At 39.1% G+C, this 23138-nt stretch overlaps 1 protein-coding gene across 3 annotated transcripts in view; it reads right to left on the reverse strand.

Moving 5' to 3' along the window:
- The window catches only part of AMBRA1 (autophagy and beclin 1 regulator 1), a 116786-nt gene that overhangs the window by 77457 nt on the left and 16191 nt on the right, over positions 1-23138 (reverse strand). For all 3 annotated transcript variants that reach the window (XM_041459959.1, XM_041459958.1, XM_041459957.1), the window contains 2 exons: positions 17153-17239; positions 12692-12874 (listed from right to left, as the gene is read on the reverse strand). In XM_041459959.1, the coding sequence (XP_041315893.1) occupies positions 12692-12874; positions 17153-17239 (270 nt within the window). The remainder of the gene's footprint in view (positions 1-12691; positions 12875-17152; positions 17240-23138) is intronic.

A 23138-nucleotide genomic window follows, 5' to 3' on the forward strand; every position in this document is an offset into this window, starting at 1 on the left:
AACCTGAGTATGCTACAGAGATTCAACAGTTCTTATGCTTCCAGTGCTCCAAATTCACACAGGCAACTGTACCAAATCCTCTGACAGTTTTATATAAGGGTAATCTTAAAGTTCATTTTCTTCACTGTTTGACAATGTCTCAAAAGTATCAACAAAACCACAGAGAGTCAACGAATCAATGTCAGCACCTGAGCAAATGAAATAGAAACATCAGAATTTTGATCAGGAAAGCAAAAGGTAAGCTCACCCCAGTCCTCAGAAGAACCTTCTGTTAGTCAAAGAGATCTGTTAAAGTTCACATTTTCATTCCCAGAAATGCAGGCAAAAGAGCATAATCTGCAGACTATTCTTTTGTGTTCCTTCCCTGAAGGTCCAGTTTAAGTGCCATCAGATCTTAAAACCATCTCACTTTTCATAAGCTCTTCCAGTTAAATCAGAAATGTTAGTTGATGTCAGACAAAATTACATCTCCTTAACAACACCTCATTCTGTTTCACAATAAATGTCTGGGCCTTGGGGAACGAGGGGAAAGGGTTTAGCATCTATTGTCCTACAGCAGACACAGGAAGGCACTTCCCCAGGAGGGCAGTGCAACACTGAACAGGCTTTCATGGAGAGGCTGCAGAGCTGCTAGCCTTGTAAATCTCAAGATAAGAGCTAGACAAACTCACAGGTGGCCTAGCCTGATTTTGGTAATGACAGCTGTACAACAAGCAGGAGATCGAACTGGAGGAACTTCAGAATCCCCATCATACACAATTCCTGATATTGCATTCCTAGGCCACAAGGGGTCCTGTAATTATACAGCACTAAAACTGCAAGGAAAATAATGAGACTCCATTAGCGACTCTGGAGTTCTGAAAGAGACCTTAACATTGCTTTCTTCTCTGTTCAGAATTTACTCTCTGTATGACCTTGCACAAGTAACAAGTCTGCTTTCCATGAATTCCAAATCCCCATCCGTACTTGCAGCCCTGTCTCCTTCCCAAGCAGTTGTGGGGAGAATATTACTTGCAGAGCCTTGAAATCACTAGGAAACTAAATATTCCTTATGCAATGCACTAGCAGCACATTTCTAACCCACTCCAGCAAGCTGTGCATTTTATAATTTTTCTTCATTTTGCTTTTTTGAAGTCAGTGAGCAAGAAACGTGGGCTGAGAAGAAAGTCTATTACGTGGCTGTTTCCCACACACTTGAGGAACCCAGGAACAAAAAAGCAGAGGTTCTTCTGCAAAGCTCGTTAGCCTTTCAAGCTATTTCACCAAAACCAAATGTAAATCCAAGCTCAAAGCTTCCATTTCTCCTCCCACTGTAGATGCAGCATTTGCAGTTCACAGCCAAAGCCGCACCTCACCCTCAGGATTTTGTGTAACCGGCAGGGTTCGTGAGATCAGAAATGTAAAAGCTACTGCTGTTCTTCTATCACAGGCCTCCAGCCTATGAAGATGCAGATCAATAACAGAAGGAATCCTGCAAACTTGAGTGCTGACATATCAACTTTTGCTGCTAAAGAGAAAAGACCAAAGGAAAAAGAAGTGCTGTGTTCCAGATCTTACCACACACAGCAAGAGCTAGCAGAAAACAATAAATACTTTTTAAAAACCTCCATGTAGCAGCTTTTGAAACAACACCGATATGAAACCCTGGGAGAAAAGCAACAAAACCATTTTCAGGGTTTGCATTTGCTTTGGAGATTTACTAGAATCGGAAGATACTTTTGAAATGGACAAATATCAGCAAGAGGAACAGCAGCAGGACTACACTCTACAGAACTCTCCAGCTGAAGAGAATTTCAGCAGCAGATTTCAAAAGGAATGAGAAATTAGCTCCAGCAAACATAAGGAGATAAAAGGGCAAAGTCTACAGACTAAATCAAGAGACCTAGAGGAACTAATTGTTCAAGTTTTTTTAATTGCCACTAGCCACAGGTCTTAGCATCCACAAAAATATTTGCAGACACATCTTCAAGGTGACTTTCTGATGTGAGAAATCCATCCTGTACTTCCCTATTTATTTACTGTGCACACAATCTCCTGACAATATGGGAAAATGCCTAAAAGGGAAAAATATAGACGAGGCTTTTTCTTCAGTTTTCACCATGACAGAGACAGTCTCTACTAATGCAAAAGACAGACATATATTTTTAACATTCCTTAAAAAAAACCAACAAAATCCCACGTCCCAATGGCCTGTAACTCAAGACTGTAGGGAGTAAGAACAGTGGCTATCCTTCAAGAATGCTGGAATTCCTCTTTACTGTAGGTAGAAGTGCAAGATACACTCTCCTGGGGTAAAGAAGAATATTACTAAACATTACTCTGAATTACTAATTTATAGAGTAATTTTTATCTAAACTCCTATGCTCAACAACTACATGCAAGAGTGTCTAGTCTAGTGTTGCAAAGCTAGAACTGCTGATATTACCCTGGTGCCAGCTGAAGATTATTTCTGCACCCTCTAAAAAGGAAAATAAAGAATGCTCTACAGATCAGTGAAAATGGGTGGCACTTTGTGTTATTTCTGTACCACATACAGCCTGCTGACAGAGGGAGGAGAGCAGATGTTAGCACACTGCAGTGCCAGCGTGAAGCACTCCAGCAAGAAATGAGAAGTTTCCAAGGCTCCCTAAAGTACTGATGAAGATCTAATGCTCCACTTTCTATTTAGCGTCAACTACCTACAGATTCATTAGCTAATGATTCACAGTGGATAGTTTAATTAACATTACCTGCAGAAGTGGAAAGCAAATCCCTCAGTGTGTGTGTGTCTGTGTCTACATAAAAAAAGCCTGTGCTATAAAGCAACTCAGTAACCTTGCTAAAGTAAATGAAATAAACCACAGCAAGGTGACAAGGGAAACGTAATACTCTAATTATTAACAGAACTAATTTGACTCAGCAGGAAAACTGCAAGAACCAACAAATGGTCAAAATAATTTTTAAGGTCTGGCTCAAAATTCACGTTATTCATCATTTGTTCAGACACCATGGTGGGACAAATCAAAACAGTGATGTGGAGAATAAGAGTTGGTAGGGGAGAAATAGTATTAACACCAACCTACAATGGAGCGTGAAAAGAAAGCAATTCCCAAACATTCAGGATAATGATGGACATTTAATAGGGCATAAGAAGGATGCAAGTTTATCCTAAATTGGATAAGACAGTCAAATCTCTTTGGATTTTTCTTCTGTTGTCTTGTTTGCTTGTTGAGAGATAAATTGACCAACGTAAATTTAATGGACCAGCAATGCCAGCTCTGAAAACACAGAAAGAGATACAAAATTTTGCATCCTGAAGTTTGGAGAAAAAGGCATTCTTTTTCATCTGGGAACTTGGCTGCTGCTCTAATAAGAGTGGATACAGAAGACAGTAAGGACAAAAAAAAGCACCACGTTCTGCTTCTCTGTCTTGGCAAGAATTCACTTTAATATTTAGAGATTGTTGTATCAGGAAGTGAAATTAAACACACAGCATGGGATTTCTAATGCAATCTGTTGGTCTAACTGTTCCCATTGTAGTCAATATTAAAACTCCCATTGACTACACTGCCAGTAGAATTAGGTCAACAGTGACCATTTTGAAAAGCCATTTAATTACCAAAGTCAGCACCAGTAAGCCAGGTAAGTTCAGAAGAATCAAATTGTATCACATCAAGCCAATTGTTTCATATTTTCAGCATTTTATCATGTTTTGTGCAATCCAATTTAAAATGCTAAATCAATTTATATTGCAGAGGTTAGACACTCACATACAATAGAAATGCTAAATAATCGTTTGAGTAGCATCTACCATTTTCTTTTAAGGATGACACTGCAAGTTGCACCATCTTCATGTAGCAGAAAAAAAACAATATTTGAAGCACTGAGAAAATGTGAACTATCTGTACTGACTTACTGTATTTTTTTCTGTTAATTGCAGTAGGTTACTTCAGAGGAGATAGGACAGAGGGCAGGAGCAGCCCAAAGGTCCTGTCAAGAGCTCAGAGGAGGTTATCAGACACTGCAAACTCATTTGGCATGACTGGTTGGTCAGGTCTCACTTCAAGTCCTCTAAAAAGGGTTCCTGGAAGATGTCATATTAAACTGGCCATACCAAAGCAGAAACAAATCCTGAAATCTTGCAACTCACTTCACAGGATTCACTGCTCATTTGGATGAAAACACCTGATACATACCTTTAGAAGAGTGTACTCTTCCAGAGTTACATAGCACTCCAAGACAAAGTGTGCACTGCATTTTACAAAGGGTATAGAAATAGAAAAAAAAGATGATGAAGGGAACATCAATTTTGCTGGTGGTTCTAAGAACATGTTGATTACCTTCCAGCAGCATCCTGATGGGTAAGGTAACATACAGTGTTGGGAACGCTATGACAGCAAGTTAGCTACTAGCTTCACCACTGAGAGAAGAAGCAAATACCAGATATTAACACTTCCATTTTTAATCTGTCTGATCCTGCAAGATCCTGAACATCTAACAGAAGTCAATTTAGAGAAAAACTGGAGCACTTCTAGTAAATAAGCCTCTCAAAATACCAAGGTAAACACAAAACATATAAAACATGGTCATTCTGAATATTTTAGTGAGTGACAGGCATCCTAGAAGACAAAAGAAAAAGCCACACTACAAGTTGGTTGTAAGTCTGCATAGGGGCATAGTAGTTAAATAATATCTCCTGGATCAGTTAGACTAATGTCTTGTTCAAAAATAAAGGTTCGGTACAGTATGTCCTACTTTACTCAAAATCCTCAAGGCTTGGAGAAGTTACAAACCCAAACGAGGAAAAGGGGATCACCCTACTTCTGGCTTTGAGGACAAGTGTTTCTCACCTAAAACCAGGATTATGCTAAAGATTAAACATTAAAGACAACTAACTTTTCTAAGAGGAGAGTTATTTCCACAAATAGATACAAAGAAGGAAGCCAGGAGCATAGGCTCTATCAAAAAGGGTACAAATACTGACGTCCACAGATTAAAAAGACTACTATATGGTTCTTTTAAAAGTATATCTAAAAGAACATACATAATCAGGCAAAAATAAAAGTTATACATTTATAAACCCATCTTTGAAGGATATGGTCATTACTGAAGAAGTACTTAAGGCAGAACTGAGGGAAACAACAAGAAACAAGAAAAACAAGAAAAAAAAAGCATTTGTTACACAAAAATACTTTCCTGGCACTAATGTATGATTGGGGATTGAAGTCCCAAGTGTAAGACTGGAAGCCAAAACCAACTGAAGAATAAAAATAGTAGAGAAACTACAAAGAGTGATGGTGGCCAGCTGGAGAGACAGGAACTAGAATAGATTTTTAACACAGTAATTGATAAAGAAGTTTTTCGAAAGGACCACCAGAGAAAATGTGTATCTATTTATCAACTAAAACTTCCTATAAAATAACAGACTGCTGAGTTACTAATGGCTTGCTGACCAAAGGGGAAAAAAAAAAAACAAACCCAGCCTTGATTACCTCTCAGAGCACTGTTCAGGGGAAAATGTATTTACAAGATTAAAAATGGCACTTCAGAAGATCAAGTGTTTCAGAAAAGCATCACATATGAGAGGCCAAGAGAAATAGCAGTACTTGCCTGTAAAATGCCAAGGACTAATTGCTTCAAAGAAAGACTGATTTGGAACTAGAATGAAGCACTCACTCTTTTCTAGACACATGACCTACTTCTATTTAAATCACCTCACTGTGTGGTAGGCTCACAAATTGATTGATGATGCTGTTTTAGAATAAGACTGATATACTTCATAGTTACAGTGAATCATTAGAAAGCAGAAACATCAGCAGCCAGACAAAGCTAGAGGCATCAACTTCTGTCTCTTCTTAAAAAAATATATTGCACTGTTATGCTTGCAAAGGAAACCGAATTGAAACCATAACTTCACAAGCAATGCTAATCTGTTAGACCTATGGGCTTCAAGAATGCAGACCACCACCTGCTTTGCATGGCCAGCAACAAACCAGTAACAGCTTGCTTCCTAATTACTCTCATTAACAGCAGACTTCACCTACTAGGTGACCTAATTTGACTTCTGAGTTGCACAGACATAAAATAAAAGCAAAAGGAAAACAATGGATGGAGTTTAGACTTGTCAGAAAAACTCTGAAGTACCATCTTGACATCAAAACTGTTTCTATGGACTCAGGCAACCAACAGTATGGAGTATAACGGGAGCTCTTCTGGCAACTGCCACCTTTCTAAAGGCACACATTCTTTCACCACCCTGATATGAAGACACTTGCCTTGCTGGAATGTGACTTAATGGTAAAGCAACATTATGCTGGAGAGGTTAGCAAAATCCTGCAGTACTGCTGCAAGGAAACAGTTATTGCCTGTTCACTGCATCGATGCAGCATTACTAGACATTATGACCAAGATAAGGATAATATAGAAGACTGTCACAAAAGATAAAAGATTAAAAGAACAGGGAAAGTGAAGCTGCAGGCTGCTATGAGCAGATCACAAGACAAGCTAACACTCTAACTAATTCTTGAAAAATTAAGTTCAAAGAGTAGGTTCAGTATCACTCCCATGCATCCAGCACCTGTAACTTTCTTAGCCTGAAACTGTGTTTAAGATTATGAATATAGTTAACATAAGTTCTGTGTATCTGGTAGCGACATCCCAGCAGTAACTGCTTCAGAAACCTCTAGCAGAGAAGAAAAAACCCAGGAAGTGACCACCAAGTTACACACATTTGCATCTGCTTTGAAAGCCAGTTTTGTAAAGTTCATTTTCATCAAAAACAATGATGCAGTGCCATATGAGGCAAGTAACAAAGGCAGATGAAAAAAACACAAAAACAGATAAAGGAGCTCTGGGAAGAAAGAAACAAATAGCCATCCTCCTTTATGTGAACTCAAAATAGCTAGCAAGAACATTATTTGTAGATGTTCAAGAAAGATAGATGACAAACTGTCCCATCTAAGATATCCAGAAAAAAAGGCTACGTTATCTGCAGTATACTGATCTGTCATGGACCCTAAAAATCTATTTCCATCAGCACTTGAGTGACACGAAGAGCCTAATAAGATTCTCATATCTCCTGCATGTCTTTTGTTAACTTCAGATGTAAACATCAAGATGGCAAGGAGAAAAATGAAAAACCCCACCCTGAAAAATTAAAAACCCCACCCTATTTGCTTTTAGAAATCTTGTTTGGATATGATACTACTATCTCTACAACAAAAGGCTACCACTGATCAAGTCATCTGTCTTATCCACCTTCATTATGTCCTATGAGAGCTCAACAGTTGACATACCATTAACCTACAGACCCCCAGCCAAGTAAGCCTCTTTCTTTACCTCTGGGATTTCTCATGCTTGTCTCTCCACAATGACAGAGCTTGTCTCAGCATTCTGGAGCTGTAGATCAAAAGGTCTACACTTATTTAAAGTGTCACAAAAAAGCTTTAATCATTCCAATCTCTCCTTTCTCTTGCCAAGAAAACCTGGCTACTATTTGAAGAAGTTTCTTTTGCAGAAAATTAAGGTTGCCAGATAGGAAAAAAAACCACTCTGAAATAAATGAGTGCACAGTGGACAGCTGTAAAGGAGGGCAGTAAAGACCAAGACTTTACAAAAAGAGTCCAAGTTCTATGCATGTGCTCTTAGCAGTTGGTGTGCTAAGGGAAGTCAGAAGCTGCACAGTGAATTGACTGCTCTGCTGCAGGTTAGTACTCCCATTGCACTGTGTCTCTAGCAAACAGTGATATACAGTCAGACAAAAAGGCAGAGACTGTATGTAAACACACACATGGACTTCTGTCACATGGGTAAGAAATAAGTTATTTCAGTAACTGGCAATCTCCAACCTCTCCCTTCACTTAAACTTTCCAAAATCTTTCTGTATCAGCCATCAAGCAAACCACATACTTATGCTCACCATGATACACAAATCCCTGCTCTAAACTCACTTCCACCATTCCACTTGAGGAGCAATACAGAGAATAGAATCCAAACCTACTACCCAAATACACACTACTGAGTAACCACATTGCCACAGCCATTGTCTTCGCTTTTCTCTCACAGTGCTTAATGTTAGTTCAGACACGATTGCATCCAGACCATTACTAATTAATATTGTCAAGTATTAGTGCCCCACTCAAGGTTCCTAAAGAAGCTAACAACAAAATATACTTTAAATGAAGACTTTCCAAAAGAAGGGTGATTGCTTCTCTATTCACACAAATGTCTAATCAGATCTGCACTTTTCTTCTTAATACAAAAAGTTAAATCAGAATGCCAGCTTGAAGTGGAGCACTAACCATGACACAAACCAGATTCCCAAACCAAACATTTCACTCATAAAAGAGGTCAAAAGAATCTACCACACTATTCTCCAAAATGAATGAAAATTACATACAAGACACTGGAAGTAAGACTTGCAGCTCTAATACAGTGGCAGTTGGCTGGCAGGTTGCTATCTTAGAACCTCTTGTTCTAAGAGGCTGTTGGAAGAATTTAGATTTTGCAGTTCTTGCCAAGACAGTGTCAATAAAGCAACCAAAAATGACAGGAGGCAAGTATGATGGATACTCATGTATCTTATGCACTTAAGAGGAGACCCTTGCAAAATGCCTATTCGAGAAACCACAACTCCTGGTCCAGAACATGTCTTAAACAAAAGGATTTTAAAGTGACAAATAAAGCCAAATAGCATCACTCTGAATCTTGTAAGATTTCCCTAAGTGATTAATCTTCTTTGCAAAGCAAGAGCCTGCTTCCAACAAAACTAGAAGGTCCATTAGGGTCTCAGTAAAACTGCCTACAGTTCTGATACTTTCTGTCTGGATGCTTGTGGTGTCTCAAAAGAAATTAAACAGATGAAGCACTAAAACAGGACTTCAGGCTTGTGAGGTAAAGCCCATCTTGTTATAGAGACACAATAAAAACCTTCCTGTGACAATGGCACAACTGAGTGGATCCACGCCAGCACAAACCCACCTACAGGGAAGGAGAAAGGATAAAACAGAACAGGGAAAATCTGGAGACATAAAAATAGTGTAATCTCTAAGCTTCTTCTTATCTGTATTCTGTCAGGCAGCCAACTGTTGAAAGTAGACAGAGGAGTCAGCCACAGTCACACCTTTAGCCTTAGCTTGAAAGCCTTTTTTGAACAGTAGTGAAGGGTTTGACTCAGGCTTTCAGAGCTGGTGCACTGTCCTGTGTATCTGCTTTTCAGCCTGACAGATGAAACCTGTATTTCTGTATTTGTTCCCACAGTTACAGCAGACAAAAAGGACATAGATAACCAAAATTCATCTCCGGAAACACCTTCACATTCTTATTACGGTGACAAATTCAGAATTACAAATGAAATAAATGAGATTGCACTAAGGAGTCCTAGAAGCATCACCCACAGTCTTCAACATCAGAGAGTTGTCCTAGACTAAAGTAAGTCTATAGAAGAGACCAAATCAAAATCCTTGAAAAAGTCAAAAGTTTAGCTTTAAAAATCTCAATTTACTATGTGATGCAAATATGAGCTACTCAAATAAGAACTTGAAATTAGGAAGTCCAACATGTATAATTTGTCTATAAAGAATCTATTTTTACCAGTTATGCTGGAAGACTGAAGTGATGTCATTCTTCATTCAGAGATTCTTATCCCACAACTCAGGAAGTCTTTTTTATTTTAGCTTAGGATTCTACTAAAGCTAACCTTAAAACCCACTCATATCAATCTATCTGGTAATAACCTAATATTACAATCTGTATATATATTACAAACTGTATTAAATGCTTTTATGTAGACATGACTAAGTTTACAGTTGACAGTTGCATTCAATAAGCAGTAAGATGACAACAGTGACAGGTTAAACACAGGGAGCACATGTAGAGAGAGAACATCTTATGAGACTGAAAAACACAGGTATAGTGTGTCTCCCTCCTCCTCTACTATCCATAAAAGCTGGTGTAAAAGAAGGATATTACTAACACCTATAAAAACCCTACTTCAGATTCTTATACCAACACTGCTTCTATTGTCATCACAAACTGAATGTATTTATGAATGAAGTCACCCATGACTGAGACACAGGAGAGGCTTTAACTTAAATTTAGAGGCCATAAGTGCACAAACAGTGCATAGGCCAAATTCTTCATGCCCCTTACTAGGCCATTAGGTAAAGAAAACTGAAAAAAAGACAAAATGAATTTTTGAAGAGAAAAAACCTCTGAATCCCACAAAATATGAAAGGAGAGGAAGGCTTGTCTCCCAGGCACCTGGCACAACCACAGGGTTCACTCTATGCCCAGTGCTCTATGCATAGTAAAACCTGCTGGTGTTTAATGTCCCTTACATCTTTCTCCTTATCTCTAGGAAACAAAAAGATTATTTACCAATTACATTAGCTAGATTAGAAAGATCAAGTACCAAGGCAATTTTCTGGCCTTTATGGGAAAAAAAAAGTTTCAGGAGAAAAGCATGAGCTGCAGACAGCTAGACACAGCAGCAACACCCTTCCCGATATCAAATCTGGGGAGACAGAGAAGTCAGAGCATCTAAACCACAGCAAGAAAAATCATTCATGAAGCAACACATGACTGCACAGGTGAACAAGCAAGGAAGGAGGGATACAGGAGGCAAAAGGAGAAGCAAGAACTCTGTAAGACATTTAATTGTGAAGTCTCAGCAGAAGAAATCAAATGAGTCACGAGAAGTTCCAGCTCCAAGGACCCCCGCACAGCAGCCCTCTCTAATCAGCCAAGAGAAATAATGAAGCAGAGAAGTAAAAAGACAGCAGGTCTTGAATGCACAGACCAGAATCTGATATGAAATATTCAACCAACAAATTCAGGCACTGCACTTTAAGGAATAAACACTTCTTTTTGCTCAGTATGAAGTGAAAGACAACCTCAGTATGGCTGATTGAATTGCTTCCCTAACTGGTGCTCTTACTGTGTGAACATCATCTGCAGGGGAACACACTTCCCTACAGGCATTTGCCTGGCTCTGTGAACAAAGAACATACCGTCTTTTACTTCTCCAGCAGAAAAAGCTGCCCCAGACAAATAAAATGAAATAATGGAAATAGTAAGGTCTACACTTGCAACACACCCACTTCACAAAAACAGGCCCAACAGCCACCGTATTTCTGCTCTTCCAGGCCACAAGGATGCTTGAGAAAATGCAGAAGAGTCACTGCCTAATAGCTTATCTGCCTTCATTTACATTTTATACAAACAAAGCCAGAGGGAAAGACATTCTCTGACTCTGTACTTCAGAATATTCAATTGCTGGAGCATGAAATAACAGCTTCACAGAACTAGTTTCCAAGAAAAAAATAGTCTACCACCAACTGAAAGTTTGAAAGGGATTAGTATCTTGCTTTTGGGAATAGCTAGTGTGACTAGTGTCCTTCAGAAAGAGACTTCATCCTGAAACAAAGGACGTGGAGCTTTAACAACATGTCATCTCAAGTATGTGCCACTGCAGCAAGTGAATGTGCAAATTAAAATAGGGAAGTTGACAGCATCCTTTGCTGGCAGCTGCAACATAACAACCACGATTTTTTGAGGAGTTTTTTGAGCTCCCATCAAACACAGCACCCTACTACACTATAACCATAGTCTACTTCTACAACCATAGGGAAGTTGACAGCATCCTTCGCTGGCAGCTGCAACATAACAACCAGGATTTTTTGAGGAGTTCACAGCTCCCATCAAACACACCACCCTACTACACTATAACCATAGTCTACTTCTACAACCATGCTCAGAATTATCCTATGTTTTAATTGCAGTATACACAAATGGGGGAAAATTCAGTGAAATACTTAAGGCTACTCAGGGAAAATCCCATATTTAAAAGGAAATTCCTGAAGACAGGCTAGAAAGGTTATGGTCTCTTTGCTGCTAGAATGGATTTTCATCTAAATTCCTGTGCTTCTGGTCTACATGCCATCTAAATAATACATTACTATACTCTTCCATTTATTAGAAAGGGTTTGCAATAAATTTTTTGCTGGGATTACACTGGGTATCACTGGAAGTCCAAAAGTAGATGCTGGAGAACAAACTTTAAAAGTTCATCAGCAGAACCACTCAGAAGGAAATACACTGGCTAACAGGAATATTCTTCTAAGGTTTGGATGCAGATCCATTCCTCACTTTAACACAGGCCTTTTTAGCTCCTTACAGAAAACGAAGCCTTAACACAGATTCACAATCACCAAATTTTAAAAAAATCCGAAACAAAACCAAAAAAACCCAATCCCAGAAATGTCAGCTAATTTGACAAAGCTGCAGATAAAGAGCCAGAAAATGCTACAGGACATGTTTGTCTGTCTCCTATAGCCTTAGACCAAAAAACTATGTCTTACAAAGCCTCTTAGTGACTCTTGTTCTGTCTCAAGATTTGACAACTCTAGTAAACTCTTCATTCTCTATCTGTTCCATTGGAGAAAAATATTCTAATTTTCTTTATTTAACCAGTCTTCTGAATGTGGTTGAGATACCTAATGTGTTGAAGGTAGTCTACAACATCCTTAATTTTCATAACAGAAATTACAAGACCTATTTCTAGCAATCAATACTCTATTTACTGATTGGATTACTTAACCTGTTCCTGCAAGAAGCCTAATGTGTCTTTGGTTAATAAACAGTAGGGAACCAGAAAGCAGTCCTGTGCTGAGAACACAGGCAAGCAAGAGGGCTAGGCAGCACACACACTTACTCAAAATCTTCAAATTCCAGATCATTTCCCTCCACAGATGGGCTTGAGTTCTCTGAAGTGGAAGCAGAGGAGGAGGAAGAGCGGAGACGGTTTTGCTGATAACGCATAGAGCGTTGTCGAATACTGTCCCTCCGGGAAAGATACTGGATCATCCTCTGAGCATAATATGCAGCAGGAGACAACCTGAGCAAGAAAATGATACACAAATACTCATTACATAACTACAGAATGACAGCCAGTCCTATTTTTCCTTTTGAACTCCAAGTGCCAGGCCATTAACAGCCTATCACAAGGTTGCATTTAATCTGTAAGATAGATTAAATACAGAAAGCAAGGAAAAGTAGTTTTCCTTTTATATGCTATACTCCCACATGATCCCCTTTGCAAACAGAAGCACCACACAGTACCTACAGACAAAAAGCTCACCCATAGAAGAGAGAAATTTGCTTCTCAGTACTCTCTGGAGCTCACTGATTCATTTATTACCAGTTCACTCTAGTAAGCTCAGCAAGCATCACTTATAAGAACTAAACCCAGTTCCAATGTGAACTCTGCCTGCAATGCCAAACAGCAGCACTGTTCAAAAAAACACTGAAGGAAGGTGCTGTTGTTTTGATGGTAGTTAGGGAGTACCATGGAATATCAAGCAGCAGAAAAAAAAAGGTTTCACATCTTTAACTACTTTGTAACGGTAAATGGTAGGGATTTTATATAATGGCAATTTTATCAGATCCACTAGGTATATGTTAAGTGGAGCTTTAAAAGCCTTGCATCCCACCTGAAAGGAAATCTTTCCTCTATAATTAACTCTTAATTCTCTCTCATGCATTACCTAGCATTTGTTTGCATCAGCGATCACACACCAGTACTGCTCTCTTGAGACAGGTGAACACATACTCCCTTTTCCTACCCTGTGTATATCCACAGCTCCTCACACATGTCTTCTGTGACACACTTATTCAGTGTTAAAATCCAGACACCTCAGATGCTTGATTTATCATTTCATTAGCCTTATTTGATTAGACTTGAATTCTAATTTGGGGGGAGGACAAGTTTAGGAGACAGATGACAGGTTCAGGGGTGTTGAAACTTAAGCCAATAAGCATCAAAAGGGTAAGAGGAACAACACACTCAGCTTGATTCCTCCTGAATCTTTTATGCACTGTTTAATGCCTACATAAAGAAGAAGGCTTTGCTGGACAAACACATCACTTCTCTCTACTCCCCGTAAGACTTAATAGGCCAAATACAAATAAGCAAGGCGTTACAGATGCACATTAATAGATGAGGAGCTGCTCTCTTCTCTGGGCTTTTCCATAAACCAAAGCCATGTCTTTGTACATGCCTAAAAAAAAAAATCAACATCAAAATATGTACAGAGAGAAAAAAAAGAAACATGGGATTAAGGCAAACACTGGAAAACATGAACAGTGGTCGCAGCAGTCCAGCAGTGTAACCACTGAAACTTGTCTTTTCCCAAATATCACACCAAGGGAGAATTTTACAGAAGAATATGAAGAATGAGTTTAGCAGTCTTCTAAAATTGTGCAGGACACCAGAAAAAAAAAAACCATGGTGATGCCTGTTAGAAGAAAGAGTGGGCAATAAAGAGTGGCCATAACCGACGACAAGATGCCAGATTCAGCTCCCTGACAGCACATGGTGTGTGCACTGAACAGACTGTGAAAAATATCTCCAAAGACAACACAAGAAGCTTAAGTCTGATACACAGAAAGGTGTAAGGGATAAAATATTTTCTAGCTGCTTGTATTTTTTCCTAGAAATATATCCAACAAACACCCTGTGATGCTTTATACATATATACATATATATAATTCTTATTGAGTATTTCTATTTAAAAAAACATTATTGTAGATGTTCTTTGATGACAGTCTTATTTAATTCTACTGCAGATTATTTTCTGAGCCCAGTACATATGGAAAGTGTGGAGAATGACAAACAGCCAAGTTGACCTTAGTGAAGTTCGGCAAGGCCACTGCGAAATACTGCTCCAGTCTACATCAAAATATTCATTCTACATCTGAGGGAACTTCATAAAATATTCTCCCCGCCTCACTGCTGACCCAGGTTATTCAACTATAGCACGATTACAGACAGTAAATGCAAAAACAAAACTAACACATAGACATGCTCTCAAAAATAAATTTTTCAGATCATGCAGTTTATGTACTCTTTACAAAAGACTCCATTGGAGACAGCATGGTCTTAAGGAGGTATATATATTTAAGGTATATTTAAAACACAAACACAGACACACACAGATGTTTATTAATAGATACAGATTTTTTGTACTTTGTTTCATTTTTCCACCTTGTTATTTAACTTCTCAAAGACATAACTTTACATTTGGAACTTATGATGCTACAAAAAACCTTCAAAATGCAGTAACACCCCTTTTAATCACTTTTCAGATTTCTAACTAGTTGAAGGGACAGTTTAAAAATATCCTACTAGACCACACACCACTAAGGTTTATAGAGGAAGACTAATCCTATCCCACTCAAACTTCTAGCTGGCACTGATCACGCCTCCATGAACCTCATCCTCTGAAAAGACAGTGATATTTACCAGAACAAATTAACCCTCTCAGAAGAGTTTCAAAACTGGACTTTTCTTCCAAAGCTCTTTATAAACTCAAGCTACTATAGCTTCTACCACAACCTAAAACCACTTGAACTGTCACATGAAGAGCACTGTATCAGTTCTAAAATGGCTTCAAGTCAAAAAATATTTTTGACCATGCCCTTTATGCTAGGACATGTCAAAGGCATTGATCCATTTTCATACATTTTATTGAGCTTCATCACAGTAGACATTTACAGAAAGGGAAAACAAAATTTAGATACCTAGGCAGACACTCCTTTTTTAAAAGGCAGCTGCCAGAGACCTAGAATCAGTTCTTAAAATCTCTGCTCTATCAATCTGCCTGCTTTGGACAAGGCATTCCAGAAACAAGGAATGGTGCACTTCCAGCAATAAAGCAGCTTTTGGAACTTAAAAATTAACCTGAATGTAATAATAGCTTTAAATTAACAATTGTAGAATGCAATTTTCCACTTTCCAGGTAAATCAATCCCTTTCCTTGCCATTTAGAAGCTTTTACATTTATCAGCATTTCTGACATGCAGTTGCCAAGACCTTCAGCGGTCACCTAGGTTGGTTTCCCAAGGATCTGATATACAGGCAGCATACTCCACCTTCACTTCACTACAGTTTTGTTTACGTCATTCCTAAGCCTGTGAATTATGTTTACAAGGCAACTTTCTTCACGATAAATTTAAAAAAGCCAAATATAAGATTTCACCTCTACAAGGCTTTATCTACAGAGACAGTTAGCAAGGAGTTATTTACCAACACAATTATACCATCTGGCCAGTTTGCAACACAGCCTTTTATTTCAGAACTTGTACTTAAGAGTATCATCTGTATAAAAATGCAGATATTGTGGTTAATGATGAAGAAAACAACGCCCCCCCTCCTCCCCAAACCTCACAAAACAACTAACTTCTTTCAGCAACTCAAGATTTAATTTTCAATGGTATTCCTGTACTCTTATGATAAACCCAAGTAGCCTTCAATTCACACAGCTATGCAAGACATTCCCAAAAGGTTAAATTCAGATATATTTTACACTTACTGAATTTCCTCATTCATAGCTTTCTTAAACCCATCTAAAGAAAGCTTATTTGTCATGACTTATTCTTTGAAAGTTTCCAAAGCCGCTTGCTGTTCACGATTCTATCATTTCTTCTGACAGAGTCTTTGGGTCACATTATCCCATCTGTTGCTTTCTTAATACACTAAATAGAAACTGCAAAGATAATTTCTTTCCATTTTTGATAACTGCCACATTTGCTTTTTCTAGTCCTTTGAAACACTCCCACCTCTTCTGAAGATTAAGCAGCACTACAGGTGTTTCTATGTCTAATGTCAATGATTCATGACTTCTCAAAAATAATTGTCAGTATTTTGTTCTTAGATAAGTATACATAACCTTCTGGCTATGCTCTCTCTTGTACAGATACATTTATGGGAGACAATTCATGCTTCCAAGCACGTTGTCTGCTCACACCAGCTCCTAATTCCCTTTACTGCATTTGAGACTATTTGTTTTTTAATTATTTTTTCTTCCAAAGAGATTTTTAATATATTGATACAGCTCATTTACTGTTGGACCTGTTTGCCACCTAGTGTTCTCCATCCCAAACGATTTCATGAATTCTTATGTGTTCACTTCAACAGTAATTCCTTTCTGTTTTCCTCATTTCCCCCCAGACTTAACAGCATCTGCTCACTTGTTTTGCTCTTTCCCCACGGCAAGTCATTAAGAAGGAGATAAGCCCAATATTAGAACCATTGCCAGAGGTTTCAGTGAGTTATACTGAAGTTATGCTTTTGCATATAAAACTTAAATGTCTTTAGACTGCATTTAGATCTTACCTGGCTGGATCTGGGTAGATTGGATGTTCCCGGGATCCTGCTCCATCATAGCGAGATAATGAAATGAGGGAAGACTCCAGCAACCTCCTAGAAAGGAAAAACAAGTTACAACATCAAAGACCATTCAGGAACATCCCTCCTATATAGGACCTACTTTCTGAAACCTCTTAAGACTATTTCTATCACTAGCACAGAGAATTCTGCAACATACTGAACCACTCACTGATGGCGTCAGTGTTTTCACCACATAGGTATTCAAACTTTTATATTCTCAGTGAACAGAAGAAAGAACACCTCAAGTAAGGAAGAAGAGTGGTCCCATATCTGCTTCCAAGTTCCAAGAGAAAGATACAGATGTCACTTCTCTGGAGACAACCCATTCCAATGTATCAGGTCCATAAACACTACCACTGAACTGGCCATCTGTCAAATTCTTACCTACTCAAAAGTGGCTACACATGGAATGAGCCAGGGAACATGGGACAAAGAACACACATGTTAACATGTGGACTTTAAGGGCACCACTGATGTCTATCCATAGTAAGATCTTGAATCTTAGTCTCAAGGCTCTGAAGGAGATGCTTTCAACTACAAAAATTAAAAATGTTCTTTTCCTCTGTATGGTAATCAGCCACAGAGAGAGATACCAGATATTCACTCAAGAAATAAATGTATGCTAATTCAGCCAGACAGCCTAAATATATGAGAAGTGAGACTGAGTCATGAAGGCACCAGAATCAAAAGTATATCGCAGGAACATGTCCCCCACCCTGGCTTCTATATGCACCTCTGTCTAGCTTTTGTCATAAACCAGAGGACAGCACTATTTCAAGACTAACTCATGGCCAGTTGCTGCCATTAGATTAACACAAGAGAGATGCTTTGGGGCAGGTACAGAAAGTGGAAAAAACAACTCTCACATGTGTAAGATTGCTGAGTTCCCTTTCAAGTCTTTCTACCTCAGACCTCTTGCTATTTTGTTTTCTAGTCTGTAACTTAATGAAAGGGATTGTGGTTTGAAAGTCAAAGAGGTCCAACACCACATCTCTTCTATTCACTCACACACACAGCTGTTGAGAAAGATTTGAATCTTTCAGTCTTAGCCCCACACTCATAACAATCCATTAGCCTTTGCACTGCAGGACAGCAAGTATCAACATAGGAAGCAGGAAGAAGGACCAGATAAAATCCACACCCAATCTCCCATTTCTAGCCACACAAACACAGCAGAATTGCAAGTGAGAAATCTTTTTTCCTAGCAGCAGCCCATCCATCAGGATCTCAAGAAAAATGTTTACTGTCTTCCAGCAATTAAAAAAACCCCAAACTTAAATTTTACATTATAGATCTAGAATACAGAAAACAGTAAGATATTGCCTCAGTTTCCCAATTGGAAAGGTGTGTGTCAGCTTGAGAAACTTGCTGCAAAGCACTGGGACTATGCATAAGGCAAGAAATCCTGTCCTTTCTAGCACAAAGTTGTTTGGCAACCATTTGTCTTATTCAAGAACAGTTATTAAATCTCTCAAACCTCGAGTTTAATTAATTCTCCTGGTTCCTAGGTTATTGAGTCAAAAGCTCTAACACTGAATATTGCCAGATATTTTGAATCCCTTGGCTACCCAAAAAGTCCTTATACTTCAATTCTGTCTTACCAAACCCTTCTTCTCCAACTACATATCAATAAGTGCAAAAAGCTGCCAATCCAGAACAAACAGTGTCACAGCTTTATGAGGTATACCTCAAGTCCTATACCTGTGAAGTATACAGGTATACCTATTACTTGCATCACATATAAACTGCTTTAATTCCTTCTAGGGGAAAGGTAGACAGATTAAAATTAGCAGAAGGGATATTCTACCTATGCAGGCAGCTGTTCCCTTCTAAACCACTGGCTCAGAGTTCAGAGACTAGGTTACTGCCACTGCAATACCAACATGCTTTTGAGAAATCTGCTTTTCTAAGCTGCTTGAAAACTGGCATTTTGCAAGCAATTTGGATATGCCAAGGCTGCCACCGTACTGGAACACCCTGCCTGATCACTGGACTTAGCCAAGGAGAAAGAGCTTCCAGAGCATGCAGATTCTGACAGGGTCACAACCCTAGAAACAGCAGCTTCCTCTTAATGTGAGCAATGCCTATGGTGTTCTGATAATATGTACACACAAATAATCATCAAACTCATTCCTAACAGAAGTCTTGGTACCTATACACTACACATCCCACCTCCTTTCCCAGTCCTTCAGTAACTGTCCACTAAGTGACACAGTAAAATCAAAGCCACAAGGGAAGATGACCAGTACATGCTGCACAGCCTAGCTAACACTATTAGAAAGAAGTCTCCTGGTATTCACCACCCATATTTGTCTTCTCACCTTTAGAAAAACTGGCAACTGCCTAAGATGATCATTGACTTTGAGAGATCACCTTCAGAAAGCATCCAGCAGCTATGCTGAAAGAAATCAAAACCTGTACTAAGCAGAGGACACCACAAGGGTGCAGGAGCAGGGCACACATCACTGTAACTGGGTGTGGGTCTGCCAGGAGACCCCCTGCTTGGCTTGGGAACAGCACTTTCAGGAATCTCTAACTCTCACCACTACACTGCAACAGATCCTTGAAATATGTATTTGAAGCGTCTTGCTATAGCAGGTACTTGGCACCTCAGATGAGAATGGGTACAGGTTGCCTTAGTAACCAAAAGTTGCCTGAGCCACAGGATGGCCAGGTAAAGAGACTTCCCCCAGGCTTCAACAGCCCTGTGACATTACCTGAACAGGCTGCAACTCCATTCCATGCAGCAACAGAAGCTGCTATAGCAGGAGCATCTCCTTCACCAGAAGGGCTCCCTTGGAAGACCTGTAGTTACTGGGTTATAAGGAACAGGATTACACACACTCTGTTAAATACATTCCCCAGAACCCTCTGTGAGCTTGCACTGCCCAAGTTGAATGGTCTCAGTTAAGATGGCCTTTCCAGTAGAGCCTTCCAAGCCTGCCAAGAACAAATCCGGCTCCTGCCCTGCACTGCCTCACACTATGGCACACAGGTCACATACTAGGGCCACATTCAGATCACGTGCACAAAGATAATTAATTCAGTTAACAGTAACTGCTAAAAGCCAGAGCTGATTTTAAGTCTGATTAGTAGATGTTAATTATTCTACAACTGTGCTCTCTCAGATCACAGAGCAATGAGCAGAGGGATATAAATACACATAACAGACAAAAAATCCAAACCAAGGCAACAAGCAAGCTCATGAGATCCAGACAGACCATCTCTGCTTAATGCTCCAGAGAATAACAATACCTGTACTGAGGCAGAGCACTAAGCACAAATAAAATCCATTTCTAACTAACTCATTCTAGACTTAGCCCTTGAGACCAAAAGTTAAAAATCCAAATGCATTTAATACTGTCAAATGGGTTCAATAATAGATACACTGCTATAATCATCAAAGTGTCTCATCTGTGTCACTGGTAATGTAACCTACTGTCCCTCAGGAAGGTGCAGATAAATATTCTTAAAGTAAGTCATGCTGCACTCTGCCAAGTCTTTGGTGTCACGCTCATAGCTTCTGGCACCCGAAATCTCAAAAGAGACACAGACTATTTGTTTTCAGTAAAGCCAAAGTGTAAGGTAATCCAATATCCTACCATAGTAAATGCAAAGTTGGGAGCAATTCTGCTAAGGAGGACAAACATAATCAATCCATGGATGAAGAGAAGTAGCTCTGTTGCAATAAACTGTTAGCCACTAAACATTTAAGTTTCCAACAGAGAAGCATGAAGAGAGAACACAAATGAATATTGCTTGCATCTCCTTTTGAAATGTTTCAGCAGATCATGCTTGACTCCTGAATCCTTTCTGCAGCTTACAGCAACCTCCTCCTCTCCCACATCCCCCATTTCTGCTATCCAGATATGTAACAGGCTAACTAGGTTCTGTGGAAGCAATTGCTCCACTATCTCTGTCTAGACAATATGAAATTGTCACAAATGACATATAAAGTACAATTAGCAGAGAAACTGCAATTTCTACTCTCTTCCCCCGCTCACCAGGAAAAAAAAATCACCCATTATCATCCTCCAGGTTGTCAGTCAATCCCACAAATGATGAAAATTAACTCTGCTCACCCTGAGAGATGCTTCTGTTCCACCTTGCTAAATTAGGAGGAGGGGGATTGTAGTTTTTGTTGGGTTTATTTTTTTTATTAAAACTACTACTAGATACAAATTGCCTCTGTTCAGCAGCATTGAAATCTCAACTCTCTGATTAAGATCAGGCTCCTTTTCTGTCAGACATCAACAGCTCTTGAACTGCTGCTCTACACTTGCTCTGTTAACTCAAGTCTGCAGCAATCACTAGCCAGGGGGTAAAGGAAGCAGACTTCAAGTTACAGGACACCTACAGACAAGGGAGAGAGAAAGAGTGCACAGATATAAGACATTATAAGCAGAAAAGGGATAATTTTCAGGAATGAAGCTGAAAGCCAGAAGCTGCAGTTCAAGGTATGAAGCAATCTCCTCATAGCACATCAGCCACTGGACTATACCCCCATTCTCCCCACAGGGATGAGGACCACCAAAGCCTTTTGGGACAGAGCTATTCATTTCAGCAGGATTTGAGATACTTAACTGCAGCAAATTTAACTTTTCAGTAATAGTTCTAAGGACATGCAGCCCTACACCACATCTTAGATTTGCTGTCACAGCATGAGCGTTACTGAGTAACACTACCCCAAGAGACACAGAGAGAGTTTTCCTCCCCAAAAAGGGAGGTGTTAACAAACAGCATTGAGGTTGTTTCCTTAGAATCAAAGGGGTGTTCAGTCAGCTGCCATCCTCCTAAGCTGCTCTACACCAACAGCGAGGGCAAACCAGTAAAATGAAGCATTCTAAGGACAGCAATCACACCTACCCCTCCCCTACTCCCAGCCTTCAGCTACGAGCAGAGCTTTAAACAGAAAATTCCTAGTTACCCTTTGAAGGAAAAGTGTATTGATGACTCTTGGCAGCCTCTGATTTTCCTCCCCTGGTTTTATGTCTTCCCTGAAAAGAGTTTTATATTGCATACTGCCCATTCAGAGGTGAAAATTATCACACTACATATTACATCCCTTTTTCAGCCCTCCAGCTTACAGCCAGCTCTCGGCTCCCCTGAGCACTCATTTCTGTGAATGTGCTCCTGTGGTTTCTCATAAGGAGGTAAAGAATAGCAACAGTTTAAAACTAGATTCCTTTCAATCACCTTCCTCTTACAGACAGGCAATAAGTAATCTAAAGATAAGAAAGCTAAAGCATGAAAACAGCTGAATGCTCTTCAGTGTCCAGTAACATCAATAACCTCCCTCAAACCTTGAACTCAATTAACTGTTAACGAACCAAATTAATTCCTGGAGATCAATTATAGCCTTGATAGAGCACTAGAAAACTATTTTAAATAAAAATCTCAAACAATCCAATCCACTGGCTCAGATATTCTTTCTTTCCCTTTTCTCAAAGGAATAGGAAAAAATTATTTCAGACATCTGTATTGTGTTGCCTACTTTCAAAAAGCAAATTGAAATCACGTAAGCAGAAACCATCAAGCATTTTTGTTCCATAGCTTCATTTTCCATAAAAGTTTTGTAGTCCTTGTCAAACAGAAAAACACCATTGCTCCTCACCAGTTTCATATTCAAGCTTAAAATAAAAAAAGCAATCAGTATGCAATTCTGAAGATTGCCTGAAAAAATGAGTTCTAAAATTAAGTTCTTAACATAATCTGCTCTGATACCTCTAAGTGAACATTTCTAGACTGCTTCAGCTTTCATATGGTTATGGTTGGACATATTTAGCCTGGCATCAAACCGGATTACGACAGGTCAGAAACAGATGATTAAGAGAGAAAATATAGTCAAACAAAAGGATCAAACTTTTCTTATGATAGTTGTAACCACCTGCAAGAGATAAATAACCTGAAAATATCACTACTCATTAAAACC

The sequence above is a fragment of the Pyrgilauda ruficollis genome, unplaced genomic scaffold (genome assembly GCF_017590135.1).
Source record: "Pyrgilauda ruficollis isolate IOZ18807 unplaced genomic scaffold, ASM1759013v1 scaffold14, whole genome shotgun sequence".
Lineage (NCBI taxonomy): Eukaryota > Metazoa > Chordata > Aves > Passeriformes > Passeridae > Pyrgilauda > Pyrgilauda ruficollis.